Source organism: Aphanomyces invadans, assembly GCF_000520115.1.
Source record: "Aphanomyces invadans strain NJM9701 unplaced genomic scaffold supercont1.32, whole genome shotgun sequence".
NCBI classification, from domain to species: Eukaryota; Oomycota; class Saprolegniomycetes; order Saprolegniales; family Verrucalvaceae; genus Aphanomyces; species Aphanomyces invadans.
In genome coordinates, this window is record NW_008580177.1 from 130,385 (window position 1) to 153,390 (window position 23,006).

Consider the following 23,006-nt stretch of genomic DNA (forward strand, 5'->3'; position numbering starts at 1 on the left):
GAAGGTGGTTTGGACGGGTTGTATAACTAACTCCTGACATTCACGGTGGAGTTCGCACGGAGACGATTTGTCCGCGTGCCATCTATCACGCTGCATGCCTCACATAATGAGGAGGTCCTGCATGTTGATATCACTCTATTCGTGTAGCCGCACACTGCCAACTTGATTGAGAGGGCAGTCGACATCCCAAGGCACGGGCACTTGGTGTGACGCGGTGCTGGCGTGGGATTTTGATGAGGATCAATATACAGATGTGGAGTTGCGACATTTTCTTTTCTCATCAGTTGGTGCACATACGACACTCTAATTTATTATCAATCGTTTTGTATACTCGTGTGGTGTATAAAACAGAACTCGACAACAGATTTTCACAAAAATGTTTTTTGCTTGGTATTTCTCGAGGGTAGTTTCCCCACCCCTGGTTTTTTCCTTCGCCACCCACCACACTTTTGGATTTTCCGGTTCGTGGAGAAGAAAGCTTCGCAAGGTATGCGCTGCCGCCCCGTCCGTTGACGGCGGCCACGAATTTCATCCATGGCACTCATAAATGGTCTATCAAACGTAGACATCATGTTCGCATCCTCCCTTCGTCGCGTCGTCAGCTCGAAAGTGGCCCCGTCAGTCACGTCCAAAGCGTTGTTTTCGTCCTCTTCCACGTCGTTGTACGATGTGTTGAAGGAGCAGATTCCCCGCCGTCAAGAAGCTTTGAAAAAGTTGAAGGCCGAACACGGCAACAAGTCGTTGGGCAATGTCACGGTTGACCAATGCATCGGTGGTGCTCGCGATGTCAAGTGCATGCTGTGGGAAACGTCGTTGTTGGACTCGGAAGAAGGCATCCGTTTCCGCGGCCACACCATCCCGGACTTGCAAAAGAAGTTGCCCACGTACATTGAAGGCGGTGAACCTATGCCCGAAGGTCTCATCTGGTTGCTCTTGACCGGTGACATCCCCACTCGCGAACAAGTTGACAGCTTGACCAAGGAGTTGCACGCCCGCTCCAAGATCCCTGCCCACGTCAAGCAAATGTTGTGCGACTTGCCCAAGGGCACCCACCCCATGACGCAATTTTCTATCGCTGTCATGGCCATGAACACGGAAAGCGTCTTCCAGAAGAAGTACGCTGAAGGCATCCACAAGTCCACGTACTGGGAACACACCTACGAAGACATGCTCAACTTGATTGCTCGCATCCCCGAAGTTGCCGCTACCATTTACCGCAGCACGTACTTTGACGAATGCTTGGACATCAAGTACGATTCGTCGTTGGATTACTCCGCCAACTTCGCGCGCATGTTGGGCTACGACAGCCAAGATTTTGACGAGTTGATGCGCTTGTACTTGGTCATTCACAGCGACCACGAAGGTGGTAACGCCAGTGCCCACACCACGCACTTGGTCGGCTCCACCCTCTCAGACCCGTACCTCTCGGTCGCCGCTGGTTTGAACGCATTGGCCGGTCCTTTGCACGGTCTTGCGAACCAAGAAGTGCTTGGCTGGATCATGGACCTCCATGACGAATTCAAGTCGAAGAACTTGCCCGTGAACAAGGAAACGATCACCAAGTTTGCGTGGGACACTCTCAAGGCCGGCAAGGTCATCCCCGGGTATGGCCACGCCGTGCTCCGCAAGACGGACCCGCGATACTCTTGCCAGCGCGAGTTTGCGTTGAAGCACATGCCCAACGACGAATTGTTCCAAATCGTGGAAACCATCTACCAAGTCATGCCCGGCATTTTGACCGAACACGGCAAGACGAAGAACCCGTACCCCAACGTCGACTCGCACAGCGGCGTGCTCTTGTACCACTACGGCCTCACCCAAAAGAACTACTACACGGTGCTCTTTGGTGTGTCGCGCGCGATGGGTGTGTTGTCGCAATTGTTCTGGGACCGCGCCCTCGGCTTGCCTTTGGAACGCCCCAAGTCCGTCACGTCCGAATGGATCAACGAACACTTTCGCAAGCACAAGTAAAACGACTGAAGACTGATGGAGGTGTATGTATTGGGATAATGAAACTCCAGCGTCAATTGATAGAGATGACAACAAAAGAACTCGAAAGGGCTGCAAGGTCAGCAGCACTGCTGGAGCTCTGTGGTGGCGAATGGGTACATAATTGTGTATCGTTGGTAGTACGGAGCAAAGGCTAATCGTTGTGCATGAACTGCTCCATACCAGCTGAAAATGCGGCGAGGAGAACACATGAGCCGCACTGCATCATGGGGCCTTGTCCCATGGCCAGAGTCGCGCCGGTAGCACAACCAGCGAGTGCGACGCTGGTGGTGTCATGTCGGCCGCGGCCTTTGCTGACAAGACATTCCAGCCCCGACGTCATGGCTAAGTAAGTGCAATGACGACGACGAGTTGAACGGAGTCCACACCTGAAAAGATGAGGAAATTTCGACCCCATGAAAAACTCTTCTCTGAAATCAACCGTCGCGACGCTTGCAACTACACATGCGACGACAAATCGAGCGATGAGATGGACGCTGGGATGATAACGACGTACGGATTCACGGAACGGCACTTTTGGCATCACACGCTGACCAGGAACGGGAATCGGTGGCGCAATGGCTTCGTACGAGCTCAGCAATCCGCCCATTGCCACTCCAAGTGTGTAGCCTAGACGTACATGGCAAACGTAGGCGATACCTCGAGAAAGCGATGGCATCACGTACCGATCACACTCGACAAAATCACCTTGGACACGCATGTTTCCCCAGGGTACATGGGAAAGAAGGTTGGAGCTTCCTTACCGACGTCGTTCGGTGGCTTGTACGGAAACACGAACGGGTTATGCGTGTACGGAAGGATGAACTGCGACGATTCCGCCGGTGGGGACGCGCGGCCGTCGTCCATTCCTTGCAAATTTCCTTCCCCGCTTGACCTGTTGCAACAAGTGGGAAGATGGAATACATGTCATGTATTAATATTATCCAGTATAAATCGATGGGAACAATATACTTTTCCAAAGCCACAGGTTCCAACGCGAAATATATGAAACAACAATCTATCGAATGAATTCCATGATATTATGGATATATTTATAATATTGATGCCATGACATCATATGTATAACGTCGTACAACATCGTGTCGTCGTCGCATCACCTGATTGGACATATTCGACATCGTCCCTAGTTGGCGCGGTGCCCGCGGCTAGACGTGGACGGAATTCCGATAGACTCGGATGGAGTCCAGGAGCCATAGCTGGTCTATGTTGGAGAGGAATACCATGTCGCTGGCGGTTTTAGTCCAACTCGTAGAATCATGGGATCATTGCGCAATGAAAACATGGCCCAGTTTGCCTGTGAGGCCATCCACGCAATCGAGTATGCCTACGAAGCGAAGGATATTCAGTCCGCCCTTGGAGTCGCAGACGACCAAATACAACACCCCCGTAACCCAGGACCAGCCGTCCAGTGTCTTTAACCCCCGCCATACATTTCAACAAGCTCACGAACAAGCGGTCGTATCTGTTTGCATCTCACTCAGTCCACGTGCCCGTGCCATCACCGAATTACCGAGAGAAACATGCACGGACAAGCAAAAACACGGCGAGCTGCCATTGCCGATACCCGACCCTAACTGGGAGTGGATGTACTCGCCATTGGCACCGCACTTTTAAGTGTTTCGTAAAACATGCGTTGGCGACGCAGGACACCGCGACGGCCAGGGCGACGGCACCCACCATCCCTTCCACGTCATTTTTGGGGGGAAATCACCGGCGCCGCCTTCGTTCGTCGACTAAACTTGCACTTGGTGAGGAGCTTGTCCCCAGCTACTCCAGGAAAAGCTCCCCCACGGAATGGATCGTGGCGGCACGCTTGCGTACGTATTCACTGGGGCAATCGTAGGAAGCTTTCATCCTTGGATGGTGGATCAAAGTGTTTAGGAGCCCATACTTCTTGTCCTTGTCACGCGCGTTGAGGGCTGTTAGCCACAAAAGGAACGCCAGTGAGGCCAAAGACAACGCACTCCGAATCGTAGAACCGACTGGCAGACGAAGCGGACGTTCGCGCCATATCCGCAAAGCCCGTCGGTCTTGATCGACGTTCGTTTCCAGGTAGACGAGGTAGTTGGACAGGATGCAGACGGTGCTAAACGTGGTGCGACAGATCGAAAATGACCGTCGCACCCGACGCAAGCACCACAGTCTGTACACTCGTGTAAACGAACGAAAATAAGGACTTCGCCAACACGGTGGCAGGCAGAAAGCCTTGGCCAAAGCTGGACTTGGCAAGGCCCTTGTCGTGTACGGTCTGGTAGGCTCCGGGGCCGCCATGGTCAAAGCGATAGAACCTTCCAAGGGGCTGCTAGTGGTCATGGCTCTCTTAGAGTCGAGGGCTTCCTCGACGCTGGAGAAGATGTGGCTGGTGTGATATACTTCGGACAACAAATGGAATGGGATGCATTATCAGCATACGCATGGGAGGGTGCCGCTGCTGTCGTCACCACTTGTTCTCGAGAGCTTTTGTTTGAAGGACGCAACAATGCCGAGGATTTCGTGGGCGTCATCTTGTGCGACGGCGTCCGGGACCGGCGCAACAATGCCTGGAATGGAGGCGGAGTTCGAGCGAAGGGACTTGGCGACAAGCTTTTGCTTCGTGGATGACAATGGAATCTGCGCGGTGGATGAAGTGAACGCCGTCGGTGTCTGTTCGGTGGCGGAGTTAGGAGATGACGAGGCTGGGCCATCTGCGCCGTCGGTGTACGACACATTTGCACGGCTGGACCGCGCAGATCGTGCCATTCCCTTTCGCACCAAACTCACACCGTCGCGGTTGTCTCGGAGTAGTTTCAGCTCCGCCAGAATGTCGTCCACCATGGACTGTTTCAACTGCGCACACTCGCGCTCGTATTGCGCCGTCGATTCCGCAACCGATCTCTCAAACGCGCCCTCGACACTCCTTGTCAGATGTTCTGCTCTGGCAATCGCTTGAGCTCGTTCACGATCTCGCCGTGCTTCCAGGATATACTGCTTATACACCACGTCCTCGTTGGAAGTACTGGCGTCCTCTGCTTCCAGCACGGCTCGCAGCATTCCGTCCTTCAACGCCATCTTGGTGCGACACAACACCCGGATACAAGATGTTTATCCGTACGACAAAGTTGGATCAAGGATCATCGGGGTTTGAAATCGGTCGGAAGTGTCCACCACGGTGGCGGCGACGATTCCTCCGATGGCGGCGACGAGCCATGGGTTCTCAAAGAACAGCCAGATCCTGGTCTATGTCATGCCGGTTGGCAACATGTCGCCTCGCATGTACATGGAAGGCGTCAAGATGCTGCAGGCGTCGTCGGATATCCCCATGAGCAGCCTGACCCGACCAGGTGGGTACAGCTCGGAGCTCTCGCCTTTCCGTTCGTTGTCATGGGATAGTTCAACATCGTTTGTGTATCGCTTCGAGGATACGACATCGAACGCATCATCGGTCTCGACACCAGTCCCCTGTGAAGACGTGCATGCGTGGAATCGCCCGCTCGCTATCCTTGGGCTGTGTCATTGTCCAAGCACCGCGAATCTTCGAGACGCATACACCGATTTCAAACGAGTCGCAGCAAACTACCCCAGTGCCATCCTTCAAAAGGTATACGCTTTCGAGCATGCTTTCGGAGACGGAACGCTCGACGACGTGTCTGCGTTGGACGACCTGGTCATGTTTCCACTGGCAGCGCCGCTCACCGATGGCCACACCACCGTACGCACGCCTTTCTTGCGTCAAGGGTTGACCTGAACGAATGCGCGATAGGTTAGTTTACACTTGCAAGTCGTCTTGGATGCCATGACGGTCACCATCCTGATGTCGTTGGAAAGCACCGTCCGCGGCGTTTTGCGGCAACACCAGCAGCAGCAAGCTGCGTCGACAGATCTGTCTGAATCTGTATTTGGTCTCCTGAACACGCACATCGACCCTCCTTCGTTCACCCTGGCGTCGTCTGTCCCGCCAGCATTTCTCGGCACAACAACGACCGGGTCGTCGACAACACCTTTGCGCACTGGTTCAGGAAATTCGACGTTGATTCCACGGCCATCAGGTCCGAAGAGTCCGCCATCGATCGAGGCCACTCGTTCCAGGACGGTGGTCTCCCTGCATGAGGCATCCCTGACTTGTACGTGGACTGGTTTGGCTAGGCGTGAGCAATGCTGCGTCGGCCATGGACTTGAGTGGTGGTGGAACCAGTCTGCATGGCGCATCCAGCCGCAAAGTCGGCCGATCGTCTGCTCGATATCGTCAGGAAAAACTGGTTGCCGACTATGCTCTCCTCGTCGGGTGTGTCGCTGACGCCATGGAGTTCTACGCCACCGCGATCGATGGCCTACGAGACGAGGAGAAGCGAGCGTCAAATGCAGCACGCGTCCACACCACAAATGGCGATGGCTTGTGGCTGGCCGCGGCGTTGGAAGGGTACATTACGGCGCTGTACTTGACCATGCAAAGGCAAAAAGGTGCGTTGACGGGTCCATGAAACATAAAGCGTGTGATGGCTCGTGTTGTAGGCGGAAATGGAGTCCAGTTCAACGTGGAATTGATCGAGAAGGCATCTGAAGCGGCGGCATGGTACGCCAAGGTCGGCTGCGTCGATCTCGAAGCGATGCTCGTCGCGTCCATGGGCTGGTATTATGCTGAGCTCGTGGACGATCCACCACTCCTCATGCCGAATCGTCGCCGGTCGGACCGCCCTCAACGTACGCTTCGTCGACGCCGCTGGAAGCGAAACCTGACTCTGCGGCGATTCTATCTCTGTGCGTAGGCGCAGACGAAGCCGAGTGGATCCGGCGGTTGTGCATCGAATCACACGATCGATTGCTGTCAATTCCGCGACCAGTCGACAACAGAACCGGCCCCACGGTGCCATCGCAGCTCTTGATCAAGCAAGTACTCGAGCTCGCGCGACAAAGTCGACGGATCGGATACACGCGCAAGGAACTCTTGTACGCTTTACACGCCAGTGCACTGCTGTGCCAGAGTGGCAGCCGACCAGCGTCTGCTTCGCTTCTTGCGGCACCGTCCGGTCCACGTGAAATGACGTTGCTCGCCGCATACGCCCTGCTTCAACAAGTGCTTCATGGCCTGACCACGACCCAAACTGGCCACACCACGCGAAATCCCGACGTCGAACGGTCTGGCGGGTGGAGACGATTGCGCTTTTACGTGCTGCGGCAGCTGATTGTCGTCGCGAGGAAGCTGCGTCGGCCAGAGGCTGTCGCGAGGCATGCGCTGGATCTGCTAAATCTCTTAGCTCACAGTCCCATCGCCATCGAATCTGCCGACGCCATCGGCGGCAGCATTTTGTGGAACGACCATGTTTTCACGACCATCCACGATCCAGTCGACGTGGCGGGGCTCAAGAGTCGCGGGCAACTACATGCTGCGCCCACCGTGTACGCAGCGCCCCCGGTCAGCATGGAGAAGGAGATGAAAAAAGCTGCCGCGATGTTATTCCAGCATCACACGTCCACCATGTCGCTGCTGTCGTCGAGTTACTTTAAGAACTTGCCCCTGCTCGCGTCCTCGAATCATGGGACGATGCCGTCGGCAGCATCAGGAAGCACGACTCCCCGCCTCGTCCTGTCCACGCCTCGGCAGTTGATGTCGGCTGTGATGTCCGGAACGCCGTCGGCAAGCTCGACCTCGTCCTTCTTTGACGCTTCTGACGATGCTATGGACGGCGCCGATCCACCGGCGCCATCGCCTTCCACCGCCGCGCGCCGTTTGTCGACCGACAACGGTTCCGTTGCCACGTCGTCATCGGCGATTCGGCGCCATGATTCAGTCAATTTGCACGCACGGAACCACATCACGCAATGGCAACATGCCTGTTGGCGCTTGCTCCATGACGAGTCGGCCGCATCACGTCCGTCAGCGTCTGGAGTCGCGTCCACTTGGACGATTCAACTGCCCCTGGCCAAGAACAATGGTGTCTTGCACATCCACCGGTTTGGGTTGTCGACACAGACAACGTCCCGCCTTCGACGGCTGGACCACGTGACTGAAATCGTGCAGCGCAGCGGCGTCGCCGCGTCGTTGCCACCGCGCTCGACGTTCATTTACAACCCGTTTCAAGCAAAAGATGCCAAACCGAGCGCGTCCCCCGACAACACGCCGTGCCCTCTCCATGATTCGATTCAACTGGACCTTGTGGTGGACAATCAATTGGAGATCAGCGTCTTCGTGCCGCACGTCACGGCTTGGATTCAAAGCGACGCTGGCGACCACTCGAACGCGCAGTGCGTCCCTGCCGCGCTCCAGCTCGCGCCGCGCCAGCGGCGCGCCGTCGTGCAAATCACGGTCCGGCCCACTCAAGTGGGCCGACTCGTCGTCGTCGGATGCGTCCTGCGCCTCAAGCACCAGACACTGCGGTACTCTGACCATCGTGTTTCGATCACTCGTTCGACATCGTTTCGTTGTCCTTGTAGATATGCCCTGGAACGCCCCGTCGTGTTGGAGATCGTGCCGCCGCTGCCCACAATCGACTTTGGTCCGTCGCCAGCGCCGTGGTCCATGTTTGAGAACGAGCAAAAGCAGTTTTCGGTGCACGCAACCAATTCCACGGGCCTCGACGCGACGCACGTGTTTATCGACATGACTGTCGTCGTCCAGTCGTCGACGAAATGCGCCGCCACGGGCTGCATCGCTCTCGCAAACTCCCTCCAACTCGACGACGATGCGCCACGACCTTCGTCGCACAAAGTGTCCGTCGCAGGCGCTGATGTCGCGATCGTGCTGTCGCCGGCTTGGACTCACGTAAGCGTCCTTGTTTCGATCGTTTGCCAATATGCACACGAAAACACTAGCGCGATCGAGGCATCGCCGCGCGGTCGTCCGTGTCGATGGACGTAAGTCTGTCCTGTCGACGTCCATGCACGATCGAGATGCAGCTTCGTGCTGTCTACTGCCACGCATCCACGCACAAGAAACTCTATCGCGAGTCCACGACGACGCTCTCGATCACGTGCGAGCCCGCTGTGTGCATCTCGTCCGTTGTCGCTCTTCCTGCTTCACAGGACGGTCGAGCGATGGTCGTGGCAGACTTGTGGAATCCATCGACCACCACACGCTTTCACGTGTCGGGCGACGACAACGTGGTCGACGTGTCTCCGCAATGCGTTCGGCGAGCGCTCCTTCCTGCTGCCGCGTTGCATGCGCCGTTGACATGGACGACGTCGGCGTCCAGCGGCAAGGTCGCGCTGGTCAGTGCATCGTCCAGTCCTGCCAAGGTCGTGCCATGGAGCGTCCATGTGGCTCTAGAAGGGCATCCATGCGACTTTATGTTGGCGACGCTGCCACTGCATTCGTTTGAACGAGTGGTCGTGACGCTGACGTCCACCGATCATATCGCGGTGCTTCCACTGTTAGAGATCGAGATCCAGCTCTTCGAGCAAGCACCCAACATCACCAGGGCGTTGGAACGTACCGACAAATTGATCGTAGCGGGTCAACTGGAATTCAAGCCGCACGCGGCAGTGAAGCACCATGCCGTGCACGTCATGGCGATGGCAAGTGGAGTGTTTCAAGTCCGGTGCGTGGGCAGGTGGAAGCGAGCAGACGACTCGTGGGAGCACGTCGAGTCGCCGACGTTAATGTTACAAACCGTTTAGTCGATTCGAACGGCGAATTCCGATCGAGGCCACAACTAATCCAACGAGGAGTGTGGCAGGGACGGCGAATACGTCGAGAACATACCTTGTAGCGGGCACGGCCCCAGATGAGCGCAGCAGGGACAGGTCCGTAGTGTCTCGAGTCCACGGAAGCAGTGGCATTGTCGCCTTCGACCCACACATGCCCTTTTGGCACCTACAGACGATGTATCTCACGCGAAGGTGGGCAGTACGATGGCTACCTCGACGATCTCTTCGGCGTCAGCTTCAAAGCGAGGTCTTCGCTTCACGAACTGCCCTTCCTAGGTCACGTTGCAGCGCTTTCATCACGGATTCGTTTTCGTACCATGGCAATGATGCGCTTGCACATGGATCCTTGCGCTCGCACTGGGGATGAGATCACGACGACGTCGCCTACGGTGGGAGGCTTCCACCGCAACGAGAGCTTGTCCACAAGGATGATCACACCATCAGGCACGGTTGGTTGCATCGATGGACCCATTCCCAAAAGCACGTCGCCCACATACAGCTTGACGCACACGGCCGCCGCGACCACGCGGACGGTCTTGATGGCCCATTGCTCCATGCTTTTTTGGTCGGAAATATTTTTTATATTGGAATTTGTATTGATACATGGATCGTGACACGTGATTGGCTTGGCTTGGCCCAATCAAACGCGTTCCTGCGAATCGTTCAGTTCCAGACTTGGCGCCGCCGTGTCGGGCGACGGCGATGGACGAGCTTGACGACGAAACCCTCCATGCGCTGTACATTAGCATGCACCATCAAGTCGAAAACACAAAGCTTCGTATCCCCGCGTCCAAAGTAGCGGCTCTTATTGGCCTGCATGAGTACGGGAATCCCGTCGAAGACTTCCTCGAAGTGCGTTCGATGTTGATCCGCAACTACCGCGCTGATCTCTTGTAGATGTTGTACCAGGGCTTGGACGACCTCTTGCATCTCGATGCGAGTGTACTTCACATGGAAGTTACCACGAAAGATGCCGAGCTCGACGCCTTGATTCGGAAATCCGGCGCCGACGCTGCATTGAATACAGTGTTGAAATGGACCGCCGACACGCGGACGACTGCAAACGTGAACGATGCGATGAGTCTGTCGCATAAGGTCCAGAACCATGTCGACAAAGCGCGCAAGAAGCACAAGCTAACGAAAGAAGAGGGCCAGAAGCTACAGGAAGCGCTTGCGTCCAAGCTGCGGCAAAGCGTCGGCAAACGGAACGAGTCCCTCGCCATTCAGGTACGTCGGTCCATCTTCCCCCATGTTTTGACTCAATTTTCCCACCTACATAGCTATATGAGAACCAGCACGGGTACAACGTCTTCGTCCGACCGACGTTTCCAGCGACCTCTTGACCTGACCCGACGTGGGTTGTGTAGCGTTGAGATCCACTCGACCAACGACAAGCTCTACTTCCTCTACTTCCCCCACCCAGGGCAAGTAAAAGCGCTGACTTGTCCATCGCCTTGTCCGTGTGACAAAGCAAAGGCGCTGGAAAACTTTATCGAGCGCGCCGACAAAACGTCGCTCCATCCAAGGACAGGGCAGCACTTTTCCGTGTGCGGCATGGTGGATGGAGTCGCCGATGTCTTGCGCATCGACGACGCCGACGATTCGTGGACCACCGAGCGCATCGTCGTGGAGGTCAAAAACCGGTGCCGTCTCTCGCTCGCAAAATTGGTCTCACCAGGTCGACCAGGATGGGTCGATTCCGCGACCCCGTTCCATTGCACGACGTGATTCAAATGGCAGTGTACATGAAGATGCTCGGCGTTCGGCAAGGCGACATGGTCCAATGCATCCACCAAGCCGAGACACGCATCCACGTCACGAGGGTATCGCTCGATGCCTATCCATTGACGTCGACGGCGGTCCTCGACTGCACTTGCTCCACGGACCTCTGGGTCTCCCTCGTCGTTCCCCGCTTGTACACGTACGCCGACGTCATCTACGCCTTCCGCCTCGACTCCAGCCGCCGACGAGCATTTCTCCAAGCGTCTCCCACCGACCAAATGCGACTCTTACGCGCCGACTTGCCATTCCTGTAGTGCATCCCTTCCATCCTGGCATCGTGGGTCGAGTCCTCCACGTGCGTTTCCAGGGCGGTCCTGGTTGGGACGGCGCCGACCAGACGACGAGATTGGCATTCCCATCGGCGCGCCAAGACCGTGGACGATGGCGGAGGACAATGTGATTGTTTGTGTATACATTAGATCAAACCGATGTCGTCTAAATATCCCCGTCATGCGTCGTCGCGCGCGCGCGCGCTTACTTCTTGGGGGCAGCACCGCCCGACGTACCCATGCCCATGACCGACTTGAACGTGTCGTAGATCCACCACTGCAGACCGGTGAGGGTCCCGATCATGATGATACGCGTGCCGAGGCCCTTGGTCGCCAAGTTGACGGCACCCGTTTCGCTCGCAATTTGGCCCATGCTCTTGCCCTTGTTTTCGGCTTTGCCCATGAGGGACACGAGCGAATCGGCGGGGTGCGACACAATAGCGCAAATCACACCGGCAATGTAACCAGAGGCAAACGTGATGCCGAGCTGGGTCGACTTGGGGTACGACTCCTTGGGGTTGGTGAACACGTTCGAGTAGAACATTTCCACGACCTTTTCGAAAAAGAAAAACTTGGCCATCGTGTACGGGATTTGGCGCGACCACAACGGGACGACCGATCCGAACGGGTAACGGGTTTCGGCCGCGTTGGCCTTCATGGCAGCCATGGCAGGGCCAAGCGCGGTAGGGAAAGTACCGGCAGGCGACGTTTGGACCTTCACCTTGACCATTTCCATGGGGCAGAGCGCGACATCTGCGATGAATTCCGCAGACGCCGAACCAGCAAGGTAAATCGCGCCACGGTACGTGTACGCGTTTTCTTCCCCAGCAAGGTTGGAGTAGAAATCCTTGAAGATTTCGTAGAAACCAAACTTGCAGAAGCCTTGAGCAGAGTACCCGATAGCAGTTGGCGCCCATCCCTTGAACAAGGCGGCCGAACCTTCTTCAGCAGCAACCAACTTCAAACCTTGCAAAAGGCTCGAGTACTTGCCAGGGGACACTTGCATGTTGCACTTGACCACATCCAAAGGAGTGATCAAAGTGTGGGTACCACCGCACGACAACACGCCGGCAATCATGCACTTGGCGTAATACGACGCATCGTGAGGCACAGGGTGACTGTACCGAGCATCCCAGGCCTTGCCGGTCGCGGCGGACGTGGCAAGAGGCACGCGGCGGGCCTTGTTCAAAGGGGAGAAGCCGGCCAATGGCGCGGGCGCGCACAAGGACGAGACGAAAGTCATGCTCAAGTGGGTTCTTGGACTCGAAAATGAAAGTGACTGTCCATGTGAGCGGTGGTGGCGACGTCGCCTACTTTAGTGGGAGGCAACGCGTCACTTTTTTACAATATGTCGCAGCGCTCGGTCAAATAAAATAGATCCGAGTCATTCATAAATGTTCTTGGAGCACACGATCGCCTACCCTTCATTTAAGTCCTTCCACCAACTTAAGTTTCACACAACCACAAACGCCAGCCGACGAGTTGACGAATCAGCGACGAGATGGCTGATTCCAGACCTCTGATTGGTCAGTTACAAGGTGTAGGGTTAGCCGAAGGATGTGTCCGTCGAAGATTTGGCGGCACACGTCGCCGCCAGTTGAAGGTCGGCCAAGACGCTGTGCGTGGCTGCAGCTCTCAACTGGATAGACTTGCATGGAAGATCGTCTCGCTATGAAAAGTCGGACGGGGATGTGGAGCTATCCTGAAAGGTCGCGTGGAGGAATGGGTCATCGACGTTTTACCAGCTGCGAGACTCGAAGCGCAACACCTCATGTTGTGGCGATGTGGTGGCGCTCTCAGCGGTGACGATGCAAGCAATCGTCTTGCCGACCCTTTCGCGACTGTATCATTGGTATAGGTGAGCGGCAGTCTAAGTGCTTGCTGCACCATGCCGTCGAGAGTTGATGCAGGTAAGATGCAATGGATCGATTGCAATCGATTCATTGCCCTTCTAGGAATCGCAGAGCCGTTCCCATGCAGCCACAACCGCTGGTCTAGTTCCAAGAATGGCACAGTATGTCCTTCATTCCCACGTCTTGGCAACGTACAAGACACCACTCACCATCCATAATCTTGCATGACGCTTCCTTTAGTGCCATGTCCAAACGAGGTTTATCAAGAGTGGATGGCCTTTGTGCCTTGTCGGGAGTTCGAGAGCCCAAGAAATACTCGAGCATACGAAGTCGAGTGACTTATGACGTGGCAATTACACAGCGCAGGGTGGCTAAAATCGGGGCAGCAGCGACGACAGCTTGGTCTTGAAGTCGGAAATGTACGAATTAACCGAGTACTTCTGAAACTGGGAAATGCGCATGCCGGCGCTGCTGAGGTAGTTCCCGTTCGCGTCGGTGCCTGTCCATCCCACATACACCTACGCACATATGAGGCGCGTCATCGGAGCAGAAGTAACTTCATACCGACAGATCGCACAGACCAGTTGTGTTGGTACACTCAGCGTGGTCCTTGTAGCACGTGCTGCCGTCACCAAACGCTGTGCTGTACAGTGGAATGGTTGGCATTGAGTACAAGTTCGGGTCGCACGAAGCCATGTCGCAGAGATAGCACCCGTCATCCCACGATATGCCTTGCACCTAGGTCCTTTGGTCAACAAAGTCGAGGCAAGCAAAATACCTCGCCTTGTTTCACAGACACCACCGCGGTCAGAATTGGGTATGCCTTTCCTCTGGCCGTTGTGTATTGCTTGTACACTGATCGAGACGCCATGCTCGATATGGTCATGTAAGCCGCGGATGAGTTGGTCGGACGAAGGCGAGAGTCGATGTACGCTACACACATAGGCAGCACTTTAGTCGCATCTCATACCGGGAGAGAGTCGATAACATGCATACAATCATGGAGCCGCAACTGGACGTATTTATCCACCACTGGAGCAAACACTGCGCGGTATTGGTCGTTGATGTTGATGCAAATGTAAGTTTGGTCTCCTTTCACGACGGGGGTCGTTCCATTGCGGTCGTTGCAAAATCCTGATACATTCCCGGCGTTGACGCCGGATGCACACAGCGACGCCGTGATCCACAAGAGAGCGATCAAGTTGCTACGCATGATTGATCTTTCACGCAGCTGTGGTCGGCGCGCAGCGGCGGCGTTCGTGACGCGGATGGAGCGACGCCAAATGAATCCCAGTCGAGAACACATTTAGAAAACGAAACCGCCACGGTTCATTTCAATCTTTCCGGATAACTATCCGGCGAATCGCTCTGCTTTCGATTCGAGAAGATTTAAAACGATGGATTTTATTGGACTTACAAAGAAGATGATGACCACGATGAATTTATTTTAATGACCGGCGCGCGAAAATCGTCGAATTGTGCAGTCGACCATTCGCACGATGGCGCAGGACATGCGGGCGCTGCGCGACTACGTGACGGCAAAGGACGGATATGAGTACGCGGAAGTGTCGGACGGCTTGGTGTGTCTGCACATTACGCACTCCAACCTCCGCGCGACGATCGTGGACATTCGCCTGGACTTGCACATGACGCTGGCCCAAGTCAAGGAGAAAGTGTACCGCCACTGCGGCACAAAACCTGACTACATGACCCTCATCTTGAAAAGCGGGTCCACAGTCATCGGAACATTGGACGATGAAAGACGCATGCTTGGGTACTACCCCGTCCAGCACGGCATGACCCTGCACGTCGTAGACAATGATCCATTCTCGCTTGCAAAAGGCGGTGGACTTGAGGACGTTTCGTTGGTGAAGAAGTACGAAATCAGTGAAGAAGACTACGACAAACGTAAGTCCAAACTTGTTTCCCTTGTTGCGATCGAATTCTCAAGCATGCAAATGACTTCAGGGAAGAACACGGTGCGCAACTACAAGAAAGAGCAGTTGGCGAAGGATCCGAACTGGAAACCACCCGTCCTCATGGGCGCGGGCTTGCGTGGGGTTAAGAACGATTATGGGCCGGAGACGGTTGCGGGCATCGAAGTCGGCATGCGATGCGAAGTAGCGCCTGGCGGACGACGAGGCCGAGTCGCGTACGTTGGTGTGGTGCCCGAGTTGGCGTCGTCCGAGGTGGGAGGGCACTGGGTCGGGGTTGTCTTTGACGAACCCGTGGGCAAAGGCAACGGATGCGTCAAGGGAACGCGGTATTACGACTGCCTTGAAAAATTCGGCGGGTTCATTCGGCCCCCGAACGTCGCCGTCGGCGACTTTCCGCCCCTGGACGAGCTGGAATCCGACGACGACGATGAGTTTTAGATGCGAAGTAACCAGACACACTACATCCCTATGTCGATCGTCCCCTGGTCATGTGCATGAAAGGGCACGTTGAATTCGTGCGCCTGGGCGACTACATGTGACGCACACCTACGACCATGAATCGGGATGCATTAAATTTCAGCCTTCTTCAGGATCTCTTCGACATTCCAGCGCTTTCGCTTGCTCAACGGACGCGTCTGGCTGATGCGAACCATGTCGCCAATGTTGCACGCGTTCTCTTCGTCATGCGCCATAAACTTCTTTGTCTTCTTGTAGTACTTGCCGTACGTTGGGTCCTTCACAATGCGTGTGACGGCCACCAGGACACTCTTCTGCATCTTGTCGCTCACGATCTTCCCGAAGATTGGCTTCATTCTCCGGCGCTTCCTCCGTCGTCCTTCTTCAAATGCTGCGCTCCTGCCCAATCAGTGCATCCGGATAATCCGGGACATTTCCGGATATGCCTCCACCAACCACATCCGCACCCGAGCGCCATGGCCGAAGAGTTCCTCCTCGCGGCGGAGAAGAGTATCGATCTGGCATTCAAGCCTCGTACATGCCTTCCTGGCGATGACATTACCCAGCACATCACCAACGTCACGCAGAAACTGCGCCTTGGCGCGGGTCTCGTCGCGACCTGCGACAACCGGGTCGTAAGCACCAATGCCGGCGTGTTACGCTATCGGCCGCCGAATCGATACTGGCTCGACTTCAACCACAAGCGCGTACGTGTCCGTGCATGCAACCATCACACATGACTTTGGTTGACGATAGTACAAGCCTGCATTGGAAGATGGTGTCGTCGGCATGATCGTCGACCGGAATGCGGAGTTTTACCGAGTCGACATTGGCAGCTCGTACGTTATTTTCAACTCGGTGTCGGAAGGACGTGTCATTTCTCTGACCGAGAAATTATGCAGGTCGTATGCCACGCTCGGCATGCTTGCTTTTGACGGCGCCAGCAAGCGCAACCGTCCCAACCTGCAGCCAGGCACACTGGTGTACTGCAGAGTCGTGCGAGCTACAAAGGACCTAGATGCGTGCGTGACTTGCGAAGGTACAAACTGTCTCCGCCATTCCATCTCGTGCAACTCGAACCCGTGTAGCGCCTTCCCATTTGGCCAAGAAGGATTGGATGACTGGCTTGGCCATCTACGGCGAGCTCGTGGGCGGCTACGTGCTGAAGACGTCCATCGGCCTGGCAAAAACGTAGGAATCTACCTTCACGACATAAGGCCATGGAGTCGCGAGCGCCTCACGCGGACGGTTGGCTGTCTCTAGCTTGATTCAAGATGATTGTATTGTGCTGGAAGCACTGGGGCGTGCTATCCCGTTTGAATTAGCCGTCGGCATGAACGGTGTCGTGTGGCTCAACTCCAAGTCGAACCAAGATACGATTCTCATCGCGAACGCGATCCTGAATTCCGAAGGCCTCACGGCCGCGCAGAGCGAGGCCATGGTCGTCAAGCTCTTGCAGGAGCACGGAACTAGCCAACACTAAACAATTCCGATTCCTCCGTGCCATGTCGCTGTTTTCCGGATAAAATTCCGGATGTTGATGGCGGCACCGCATCCGCGATGGCCACCGCGCTCGAGTACTACGCGCTGCTTCATCAGCTGGACTGCAGGGAACGTTACCATGCCGTGACAAGCGACGACGGTTTGGTCGTGAAAGCGTCCTTGCTACCGAATGCGGGACTGGGATTGTTTGCCACCAAGACGTTCTACGAGGGCGATATCGTCTGCGTGTACACGGGGCACGTCTTGCCGACCGCTGATGCATTGAAAGTCCCAGACAAGTCGTACTTGATGCGCCTCGGAGGTGGAGTTTACATTGACGCGAGGGAGCGCTTTGACGTGAAAGCACGATACGTCAACGATTGCAGAAGTCGAGGTGTGCACAACGTCAAGTTCGACAAGGTACCCGACCGCAAGCACGCACTCGTTCGCGCGACACGCATCATTTCCACGGGCGATGAAGTCTACGTCGACTATGGCACGTGGTATTGGCTTGCGTATAACCTGAGCAACCCCGACCACCCCATTAAGTAATCGTAGCCTTGGATGCTGCGCCAGGTGCCGTTAAGACTGCCGCGCTCCCGCCACTCAATCTCGCGTTCCGTAGCAGTCTGTGTCCACCGCTCAAACACTCGATTCCCCACAAGGTTCATGCGTCAATCCCATCGCATTGAGCAAACGGTGTCACGGGGAGTGCCGGGGACCCTTCCTCACAGAGACCATCCGACTTTTCACGCCCTCGTACATGAAGGGCAAGCTATACGCCAGATTATTTACGCTACGATGTCGGTAGAGCATGCAGGTCGAGATTATCGTGGCCTTTCGAAGGCACCCCCACGCGCTTGTGGTCGACATTTGTCCCGAACTGGCATCCAACATAAAGGACTGCCGTGTATTATTCAATAGCTGTAGCGAGTCTTTTGCTTCATCATGTGCCCTCTACAAAAACCAGTCTTGCAACTTCGTCATCGTCCTGGCGTAAACCCACAGGAGTGACGCGTTTATTCGTCATCCTCTTCTTCGGCACCACCGTTGGCGGCAGCAGCGCGTTGCGCAGCGCGCTTGCGGGCGACACGGCCCTACAAACACACATCGAGATTAGCTATATGGACACGACAGAGTTGTGCGGCGTACGGGGCGGCCTTGTCCGTAAGGCGACGTGACGGAGAAGTCAATGTGCTTTTCCGAGTCGAGGCGGACCATGAACGACGGCACATCGACCAATTGACGGCCGACACGGATGTGGCGTTGCTTAATCAAGGTGCGGGCGTGGTGGATGCTCTTGGCAAGACCTTGCTTGAACACCTTGGTTTGCAGGCGGCGCTCCAACAACTTTTGCGTGTTCATTTGCAAGACAAAATCCAATTCGTTCTCGTCTTCCGCCAACAATCCGTATCGCTTCAAGCGGCGCATGAGAGCCGGCCCTTCAAACAAGCGCTTCGGGTCCTTCGGGTCCAACGTCAACAGCTGACGCGCGGCCTTGCGAAGCTTGGCCAACGTGTACTGGACACGCCAGATTTCGCGCTTGCAGCGAAGACCGTACTCGCCCAAGAGCTTCATCTCTTGGTCGAGACGCTCCTTCTCGAACGCGCGGGACGGCGTGCGGTAGGTCTTACGGTAGTTTCGGTGACGACTGATCTTCGGCATCTCGGAGGATGTTTTTCAAGGGACAATGAAAATGAGCGTTCCCACCCCCAACGCCGCCGCGACACGAGAACCAGCCAAACACTCGGCGACGAATATGCTGCAATTTTGACCAATCACAGCGCCTCCCCCGCCCCAGCCAACCAACAACGAGGGCGGGGATTGGTCGATTTCAAACCTCTCACAGTGGAAGCGTGACGAATTCAAGTTTCACAGGTTTTCCCAAGACCGCCGCGGCGGGGTCGCAACCACGCGAGAGGAAGGGTGTGCGGGCGCTGGGACAAAATTGCGGCAGGGAGCACGCATTCGCTTCATGCACTGCGGACATCAATTCCAACATCTACTCCATGTGGTACTTGTCGTACAGCTTTTGGTGCTTGTCTTGCTCCTTGGCAAGCTTCTTGAGCAGGCTCTTGGCGACGGGTTCGCCGGACGCAAGCAACGTCGGCAAGCCTTGTTCGTTGAACGCCGAGTACTCTGGCGACGACTTGAACAAGTCCGTCGGGTGGATCTGTGCGCGTTCACGCTCTTCCGCCTGCTTCTTGAGTTCGTCCGCAGCGCGTTGGAGCTTGGCGGCTTCCTTGGCCGCCTTTTCATCCTCCTTGGCCTTGATTTCCGCAAGGAGTTCGTCCTTGTCGGCGAGCTTCCACACCGACTTGCCACCCGAACGGTCTTCGAGACGGACGCCGGCGTGGGGAAGCTTCGAATCGCGGACGCTGTCGCAGAGGGCCATGAGCGTCTTCTTCAGGTCCACCGACGGGTCCGAGTTGAACAGCACAGCGCGGACCTCGTCGCGGAACTCGGTGAAGATGTCCAGGACAGGCGCGAGCGTCTCTTCTTGGCCACCTGCCGCGCCTTCCAGAGGGAACCCAATGTCACCGGAGCTGTTGGGGATAAGCCCAAAGATGCGGAGCATGCACGTGATGTACTCGGCGGCTGATCGGATCGCCATCGAGACCGGCGACGGCGACGACGCCACATACCGGTTGACATCTTTCGCCAGTTCCTGCAGCAGTCGGAGCGCGAGCGGGGTGTCAAGGTCGTCGGCGAGCGCTTGATGCACCTTCTCCTTCGTGTCCAAGACGGCTTTGCCCAGGGCCTTCTCGGCGGCCGTCCACTTTTGGGACTGTTCGATGCCTGTCTCGCGCAAAGTCGCCTTGACGTTCTGGAAGAACTTGCTAAAGAACGCGTCGACGCCGACCGCTTCGTCCATCGTGTTGTCGTTGTAGTCCATCGGGACGTTGTACTTGTGCAGGAGGAAGAGGAAGCGCAGCTGCCGCGGCGTGTTGTGCACGAGCGCCTGGTTGATCTTGACAAAGTTCTTGAGCGATTTCGACATCTTGAGCCCCTCGATGTTCAAGTGGCCCGTGTGGATAAAGTAATTGATCCATTGCTCAAAGTCAAAGTACGCTTCCGACTGAGCAATCTCGTTGTCGTGGTGCGGAAAGCGCAGGTCGACGCCGCCCGTGTGGATGTCGATGCGTCCGCCTTCCAAGTGTTTGAGCGCATCGCTCGCCATCGCGGAGCACTCAATGTGCCACCTAAGCGCGTCTCCATGAGCCCGACCAGCACCACACAATCCAACTTGATATGGCGACTCACCCAGGCCGGCCTTCACCCCATGGACTCATCCAGAACGGTTCGCCGCGCTTGGACTTTTTCCACAAAGCAAAGTCATTTCCATTGCGCTTGTCCGACGCACCGACAGACAACGATCCTAGCATGTTCAACACGGGAGAGATGCGTCGTAGTAGTCATGGAAGCTAGTGAAAGGATGTGCAGTACCTTCTCCTTCGGCCAGCAACTCGGACTGCCCAACGTTCTCCGGCACGAGCTTGCCGTAGTTCTTGCCTTTGGCTTTCGCGAACGCAACCGTGTCAAAGTAGACCGACCCGTTGCTCTCGTACGCGTAGCCATTGGCAATGATGCCTTGGACGAACTCGACGATCTCGGGCATGTACTCGCTGACGCGCGTCAACACGGTTGGCGGCTTGATGTTAAGCGCAGCCATGTCGTCCATGAACGTCTTCTCAAAGTACTTGGAAAGATCGCTCGTGCGTTGCATGTTGCTTTCCGCGGTCTGCTCGGACGCCCACGCTAAGACGGTCTTGGCGGCTTCGTCCTTGGAAGCCGGCAAAGATTGACCTGGGTGCGCTTCGGTCCACCCGTTCTCGGCGGCGCGCACAATGATCTTGTCGTCGACATCCGTGATGTTCATCACGAGCTCGACTTGATACCCAAAGTAGTCTTCCAGGATGCGACGAACGTAGTCAAAGCACGTGTACGTGCGTCCGTGGCCCAAGTGCGTGATGTCGTAGACCGTGGGGCCGCACATGTACCACAACACGCGCTTGTTCTGCATCGGGACAAACGTGGTTTTCGTGCGCGTCATACTGTTGTACAACTTGAGGGGATAATGCCGATCCCAATACTCCATGAGGGATTGCATGGGTTGTGGCATGTACCACGTCGGTTGGCCCTTCTTGGCGGCGGCGCTCGACGTCATGTTGCGGACGCTGCGATTTCGTGTTTGCCGATTTTATTCCACACATCAATTCATTCGATCGTATCCGGATTATCCGGCGCCACGTTTGCAATCTGAGGCATAATGTGATGATGGCCACATGATTCTTCATGGCGAACATGCGGAGAGTGGATGTTCCTGCACCACGATTTGAGTGATGGACAAGGACCTTCATGCAGCCTGGAACCTCAGATGCCGATCCTGCTGGGGTGTGCAGGAGGAAAGAAGGAAGAGCGTTCGAGGCAGGTCAGGCCCAGTTCGAGCCACCTCAGACATGCTGAACCAATTGCGCACTCGCACTTGGTCACGTCCTTCAGCTCCTTCTTCCCGAGGTAGCTCTTTTCCGCCGTCGAGTTTTCCATCGCAAGTGCAATCTCTGTCCTCGAACACACTTTGTTCGTCCAAGGCCACACCCAACATGGTTTGCTCTTGATAGCACACTTCCCACTGCGGCTTCAACCGTAGGCACTTGGTGGCGCTCGACTCGGCAGCTTTGTTGAGCGCGTCGATGCCTCACAAGGATAGGCTATCTTGCAAAATCCTATCCACGTGCGTCAAAGCTCACGCTCATACTGGTGCACATCGTCTGCGAGGCGAACCTGTCGTTGACGGTTCTTCCGCCAGACGTCGGTTGCCAAACGATATCATGGCAGAAGAAGTAGCAGCGACATGAGCATGAGAATGGCAAAAATGTGTTGTATTCAGCGCGGGTCTGACGGGAACAGTGTGACGCTGATGTCGTTCTAACTTATGGGGATCGTCACACAGCAGCTCTGTGGTCGGTCGTAGCTGTTGCTGCGGCGGGCAACTCCACCGAGTCGAGGCGCCCGATTTGTGCCAACGGCCAGACCTACTGGTTCATGAGTTCGCTCAACGTGAGCTTTGAAGGACGGATGGCTTACTCTACACAGCACTCGGCCTTGAATCATTGCATACGGCACCGGGCCATAGTACCGCGAGTCGTGCGAGTCGTGCTTGTTGTCGCCTTCGAGCCAGACGTGGCCCTTCGGGACCTGCTTCAACTCGATCTTGGTGGGGTGGTAGCGATGCTTGAGTCCAACGGTCTCTCCTTCCGACGCAATGATGCGCTTGCATACGGTCTGTCGAAAGTTCGTCGGCGACTTGGCAATTATGACGTCGCCATTCTGTAGCTTGGAAAACCGAGGGGTCAGTTTGTCGAGCAGCACGACGTCTCCGTGCTCATTCAACGTTGGGAGCATGCTCGGTCCCACACACAGGACAACGTCGCCCAACTGCTGCATGCAGAAGACCAAACTGCCAAAGCGCGCGAGGCCACCCGCCACCTTAACGTACTCGTTCATGTCGTATCTCTGCTTCAGATTACCACCGATTCAATTCGATCAGGACCGAAATCCGGATACAATGTGCCAAGTGGCCGGATAACAGAGCC

General features: G+C 55.8%; 16 protein-coding genes across 18 annotated transcripts; 7 read left to right on the forward strand and 9 right to left on the reverse strand.

Moving 5' to 3' along the window:
- The first annotated feature begins 438 nt into the window (after positions 1 to 438).
- On the forward strand, positions 439 to 2,102 carry H310_11499 (citrate (Si)-synthase, eukaryotic). The gene is made up of 2 exons (XM_008878202.1): positions 439 to 487; positions 566 to 2,102. Exon 2 carries the CDS (start codon positions 571 to 573, stop codon positions 1,969 to 1,971), a length of 1,401 nt encoding a protein of 466 aa, XP_008876424.1. The 5' UTR covers positions 439 to 487; positions 566 to 570; the 3' UTR covers positions 1,972 to 2,102.
- Positions 1,978 to 2,898, reverse strand: H310_11500 (hypothetical protein). Its single transcript, XM_008878203.1, has 4 exons — positions 2,676 to 2,898; positions 2,507 to 2,619; positions 2,379 to 2,448; positions 1,978 to 2,334 (listed from the first exon to the last, which is right to left on the reverse strand). Exons 1-4 carry the CDS (start codon positions 2,854 to 2,856, stop codon positions 2,144 to 2,146), a joined length of 555 nt encoding a protein of 184 aa, XP_008876425.1. The 5' UTR covers positions 2,857 to 2,898; the 3' UTR covers positions 1,978 to 2,143.
- A 222-nt stretch (positions 2,899 to 3,120) lies between these two features.
- Positions 3,121 to 3,897, forward strand: H310_11501 (hypothetical protein). Its single transcript, XM_008878204.1, has one exon. It carries the CDS (start codon positions 3,187 to 3,189, stop codon positions 3,622 to 3,624), a length of 438 nt encoding a protein of 145 aa, XP_008876426.1. The 5' UTR covers positions 3,121 to 3,186; the 3' UTR covers positions 3,625 to 3,897.
- Positions 3,898 to 4,383: 486 nt separating this feature from the next.
- On the reverse strand, positions 4,384 to 5,079 carry H310_11502 (hypothetical protein). The gene has a single exon (XM_008878205.1). It carries the CDS (start codon positions 5,056 to 5,058, stop codon positions 4,414 to 4,416), a length of 645 nt encoding a protein of 214 aa, XP_008876427.1. The 5' UTR covers positions 5,059 to 5,079; the 3' UTR covers positions 4,384 to 4,413.
- A 45-nt stretch (positions 5,080 to 5,124) lies between these two features.
- H310_11503 (hypothetical protein) lies at positions 5,125 to 9,668 on the forward strand. The gene is made up of 7 exons (XM_008878206.1): positions 5,125 to 5,698; positions 5,750 to 6,035; positions 6,133 to 6,447; positions 6,499 to 6,687; positions 6,753 to 8,361; positions 8,419 to 8,746; positions 8,797 to 9,668. The coding sequence occupies exons 1-7, from the start codon at positions 5,180 to 5,182 to the stop codon at positions 9,598 to 9,600; spliced, it is 4,050 nt and encodes a 1,349-aa protein (XP_008876428.1). The 5' UTR covers positions 5,125 to 5,179; the 3' UTR covers positions 9,601 to 9,668.
- A 144-nt stretch (positions 9,669 to 9,812) lies between these two features.
- Positions 9,813 to 10,186, reverse strand: H310_11504 (signal peptidase I; the record flags this gene model as incomplete). The annotated part of the gene is made up of 2 exons (XM_008878207.1): positions 9,813 to 9,902; positions 9,947 to 10,186. 2 exons carry the CDS (start codon positions 10,184 to 10,186, stop codon positions 9,813 to 9,815), a joined length of 330 nt encoding a protein of 109 aa, XP_008876429.1.
- A 126-nt stretch (positions 10,187 to 10,312) lies between these two features.
- H310_11505 (hypothetical protein) lies at positions 10,313 to 11,869 on the forward strand. The gene is made up of 5 exons (XM_008878208.1): positions 10,313 to 10,482; positions 10,528 to 10,857; positions 10,911 to 10,930; positions 10,998 to 11,273; positions 11,318 to 11,869. The coding sequence occupies exons 1-5, from the start codon at positions 10,333 to 10,335 to the stop codon at positions 11,664 to 11,666; spliced, it is 1,125 nt and encodes a 374-aa protein (XP_008876430.1). The 5' UTR covers positions 10,313 to 10,332; the 3' UTR covers positions 11,667 to 11,869.
- On the reverse strand, positions 11,759 to 12,949 carry H310_11506 (hypothetical protein). Its single transcript, XM_008878209.1, has one exon. The coding sequence runs from the start codon at positions 12,922 to 12,924 to the stop codon at positions 11,887 to 11,889; it is 1,038 nt and encodes a 345-aa protein (XP_008876431.1). The 5' UTR covers positions 12,925 to 12,949; the 3' UTR covers positions 11,759 to 11,886.
- Positions 12,950 to 13,800: 851 nt separating this feature from the next.
- On the reverse strand, positions 13,801 to 14,833 carry H310_11507 (hypothetical protein). The gene is made up of 4 exons (XM_008878210.1): positions 14,531 to 14,833; positions 14,313 to 14,467; positions 14,099 to 14,272; positions 13,801 to 14,052 (listed from the first exon to the last, which is right to left on the reverse strand). The coding sequence occupies exons 1-4, from the start codon at positions 14,745 to 14,747 to the stop codon at positions 13,906 to 13,908; spliced, it is 693 nt and encodes a 230-aa protein (XP_008876432.1). The 5' UTR covers positions 14,748 to 14,833; the 3' UTR covers positions 13,801 to 13,905.
- A 178-nt stretch (positions 14,834 to 15,011) lies between these two features.
- On the forward strand, positions 15,012 to 16,307 carry H310_11508 (hypothetical protein). Its single transcript, XM_008878211.1, has 2 exons — positions 15,012 to 15,442; positions 15,503 to 16,307. Exons 1-2 carry the CDS (start codon positions 15,034 to 15,036, stop codon positions 15,907 to 15,909), a joined length of 816 nt encoding a protein of 271 aa, XP_008876433.1. The 5' UTR covers positions 15,012 to 15,033; the 3' UTR covers positions 15,910 to 16,307.
- On the reverse strand, positions 15,881 to 16,323 carry H310_11509 (30S ribosomal protein S17). The gene has a single exon (XM_008878212.1). It carries the CDS (start codon positions 16,281 to 16,283, stop codon positions 16,041 to 16,043), a length of 243 nt encoding a protein of 80 aa, XP_008876434.1. The 5' UTR covers positions 16,284 to 16,323; the 3' UTR covers positions 15,881 to 16,040.
- Positions 16,324 to 16,372: 49 nt separating this feature from the next.
- Positions 16,373 to 17,433, forward strand: H310_11510 (hypothetical protein). Of its 3 annotated transcripts, XM_008878214.1 has the most exons (5): positions 16,373 to 16,634; positions 16,684 to 16,766; positions 16,830 to 16,966; positions 17,016 to 17,118; positions 17,191 to 17,433. In XM_008878214.1, exons 1-5 carry the CDS (start codon positions 16,404 to 16,406, stop codon positions 17,408 to 17,410), a joined length of 774 nt encoding a protein of 257 aa, XP_008876436.1. In that variant the 5' UTR covers positions 16,373 to 16,403; the 3' UTR covers positions 17,411 to 17,433. The 3 variants fall into 3 exon arrangements, with proteins under 3 accessions (XP_008876436.1, XP_008876437.1, XP_008876435.1); XM_008878215.1 differs by having other exon boundaries at positions 16,830 to 17,118; XM_008878213.1 differs by having other exon boundaries at positions 17,016 to 17,433.
- Positions 17,434 to 17,469: 36 nt separating this feature from the next.
- On the forward strand, positions 17,470 to 18,220 carry H310_11511 (hypothetical protein). The gene has a single exon (XM_008878216.1). The coding sequence runs from the start codon at positions 17,488 to 17,490 to the stop codon at positions 17,959 to 17,961; it is 474 nt and encodes a 157-aa protein (XP_008876438.1). The 5' UTR covers positions 17,470 to 17,487; the 3' UTR covers positions 17,962 to 18,220.
- H310_11512 (ribosomal protein S4) lies at positions 18,184 to 19,185 on the reverse strand. The gene is made up of 2 exons (XM_008878217.1): positions 18,562 to 19,185; positions 18,184 to 18,506 (listed from the first exon to the last, which is right to left on the reverse strand). Exons 1-2 carry the CDS (start codon positions 19,072 to 19,074, stop codon positions 18,429 to 18,431), a joined length of 591 nt encoding a protein of 196 aa, XP_008876439.1. The 5' UTR covers positions 19,075 to 19,185; the 3' UTR covers positions 18,184 to 18,428.
- Positions 19,186 to 19,284: 99 nt separating this feature from the next.
- Positions 19,285 to 21,592, reverse strand: H310_11513 (cysteine-tRNA ligase). The gene is made up of 3 exons (XM_008878218.1): positions 20,857 to 21,592; positions 20,674 to 20,788; positions 19,285 to 20,612 (listed from the first exon to the last, which is right to left on the reverse strand). Exons 1-3 carry the CDS (start codon positions 21,575 to 21,577, stop codon positions 19,412 to 19,414), a joined length of 2,037 nt encoding a protein of 678 aa, XP_008876440.1. The 5' UTR covers positions 21,578 to 21,592; the 3' UTR covers positions 19,285 to 19,411.
- A 679-nt stretch (positions 21,593 to 22,271) lies between these two features.
- H310_11514 (signal peptidase I) lies at positions 22,272 to 22,957 on the reverse strand. The gene is made up of 2 exons (XM_008878219.1): positions 22,498 to 22,957; positions 22,272 to 22,445 (listed from the first exon to the last, which is right to left on the reverse strand). The coding sequence occupies exons 1-2, from the start codon at positions 22,915 to 22,917 to the stop codon at positions 22,356 to 22,358; spliced, it is 510 nt and encodes a 169-aa protein (XP_008876441.1). The 5' UTR covers positions 22,918 to 22,957; the 3' UTR covers positions 22,272 to 22,355.
- Between the last annotated feature and the right edge of the window lie 49 nt (positions 22,958 to 23,006).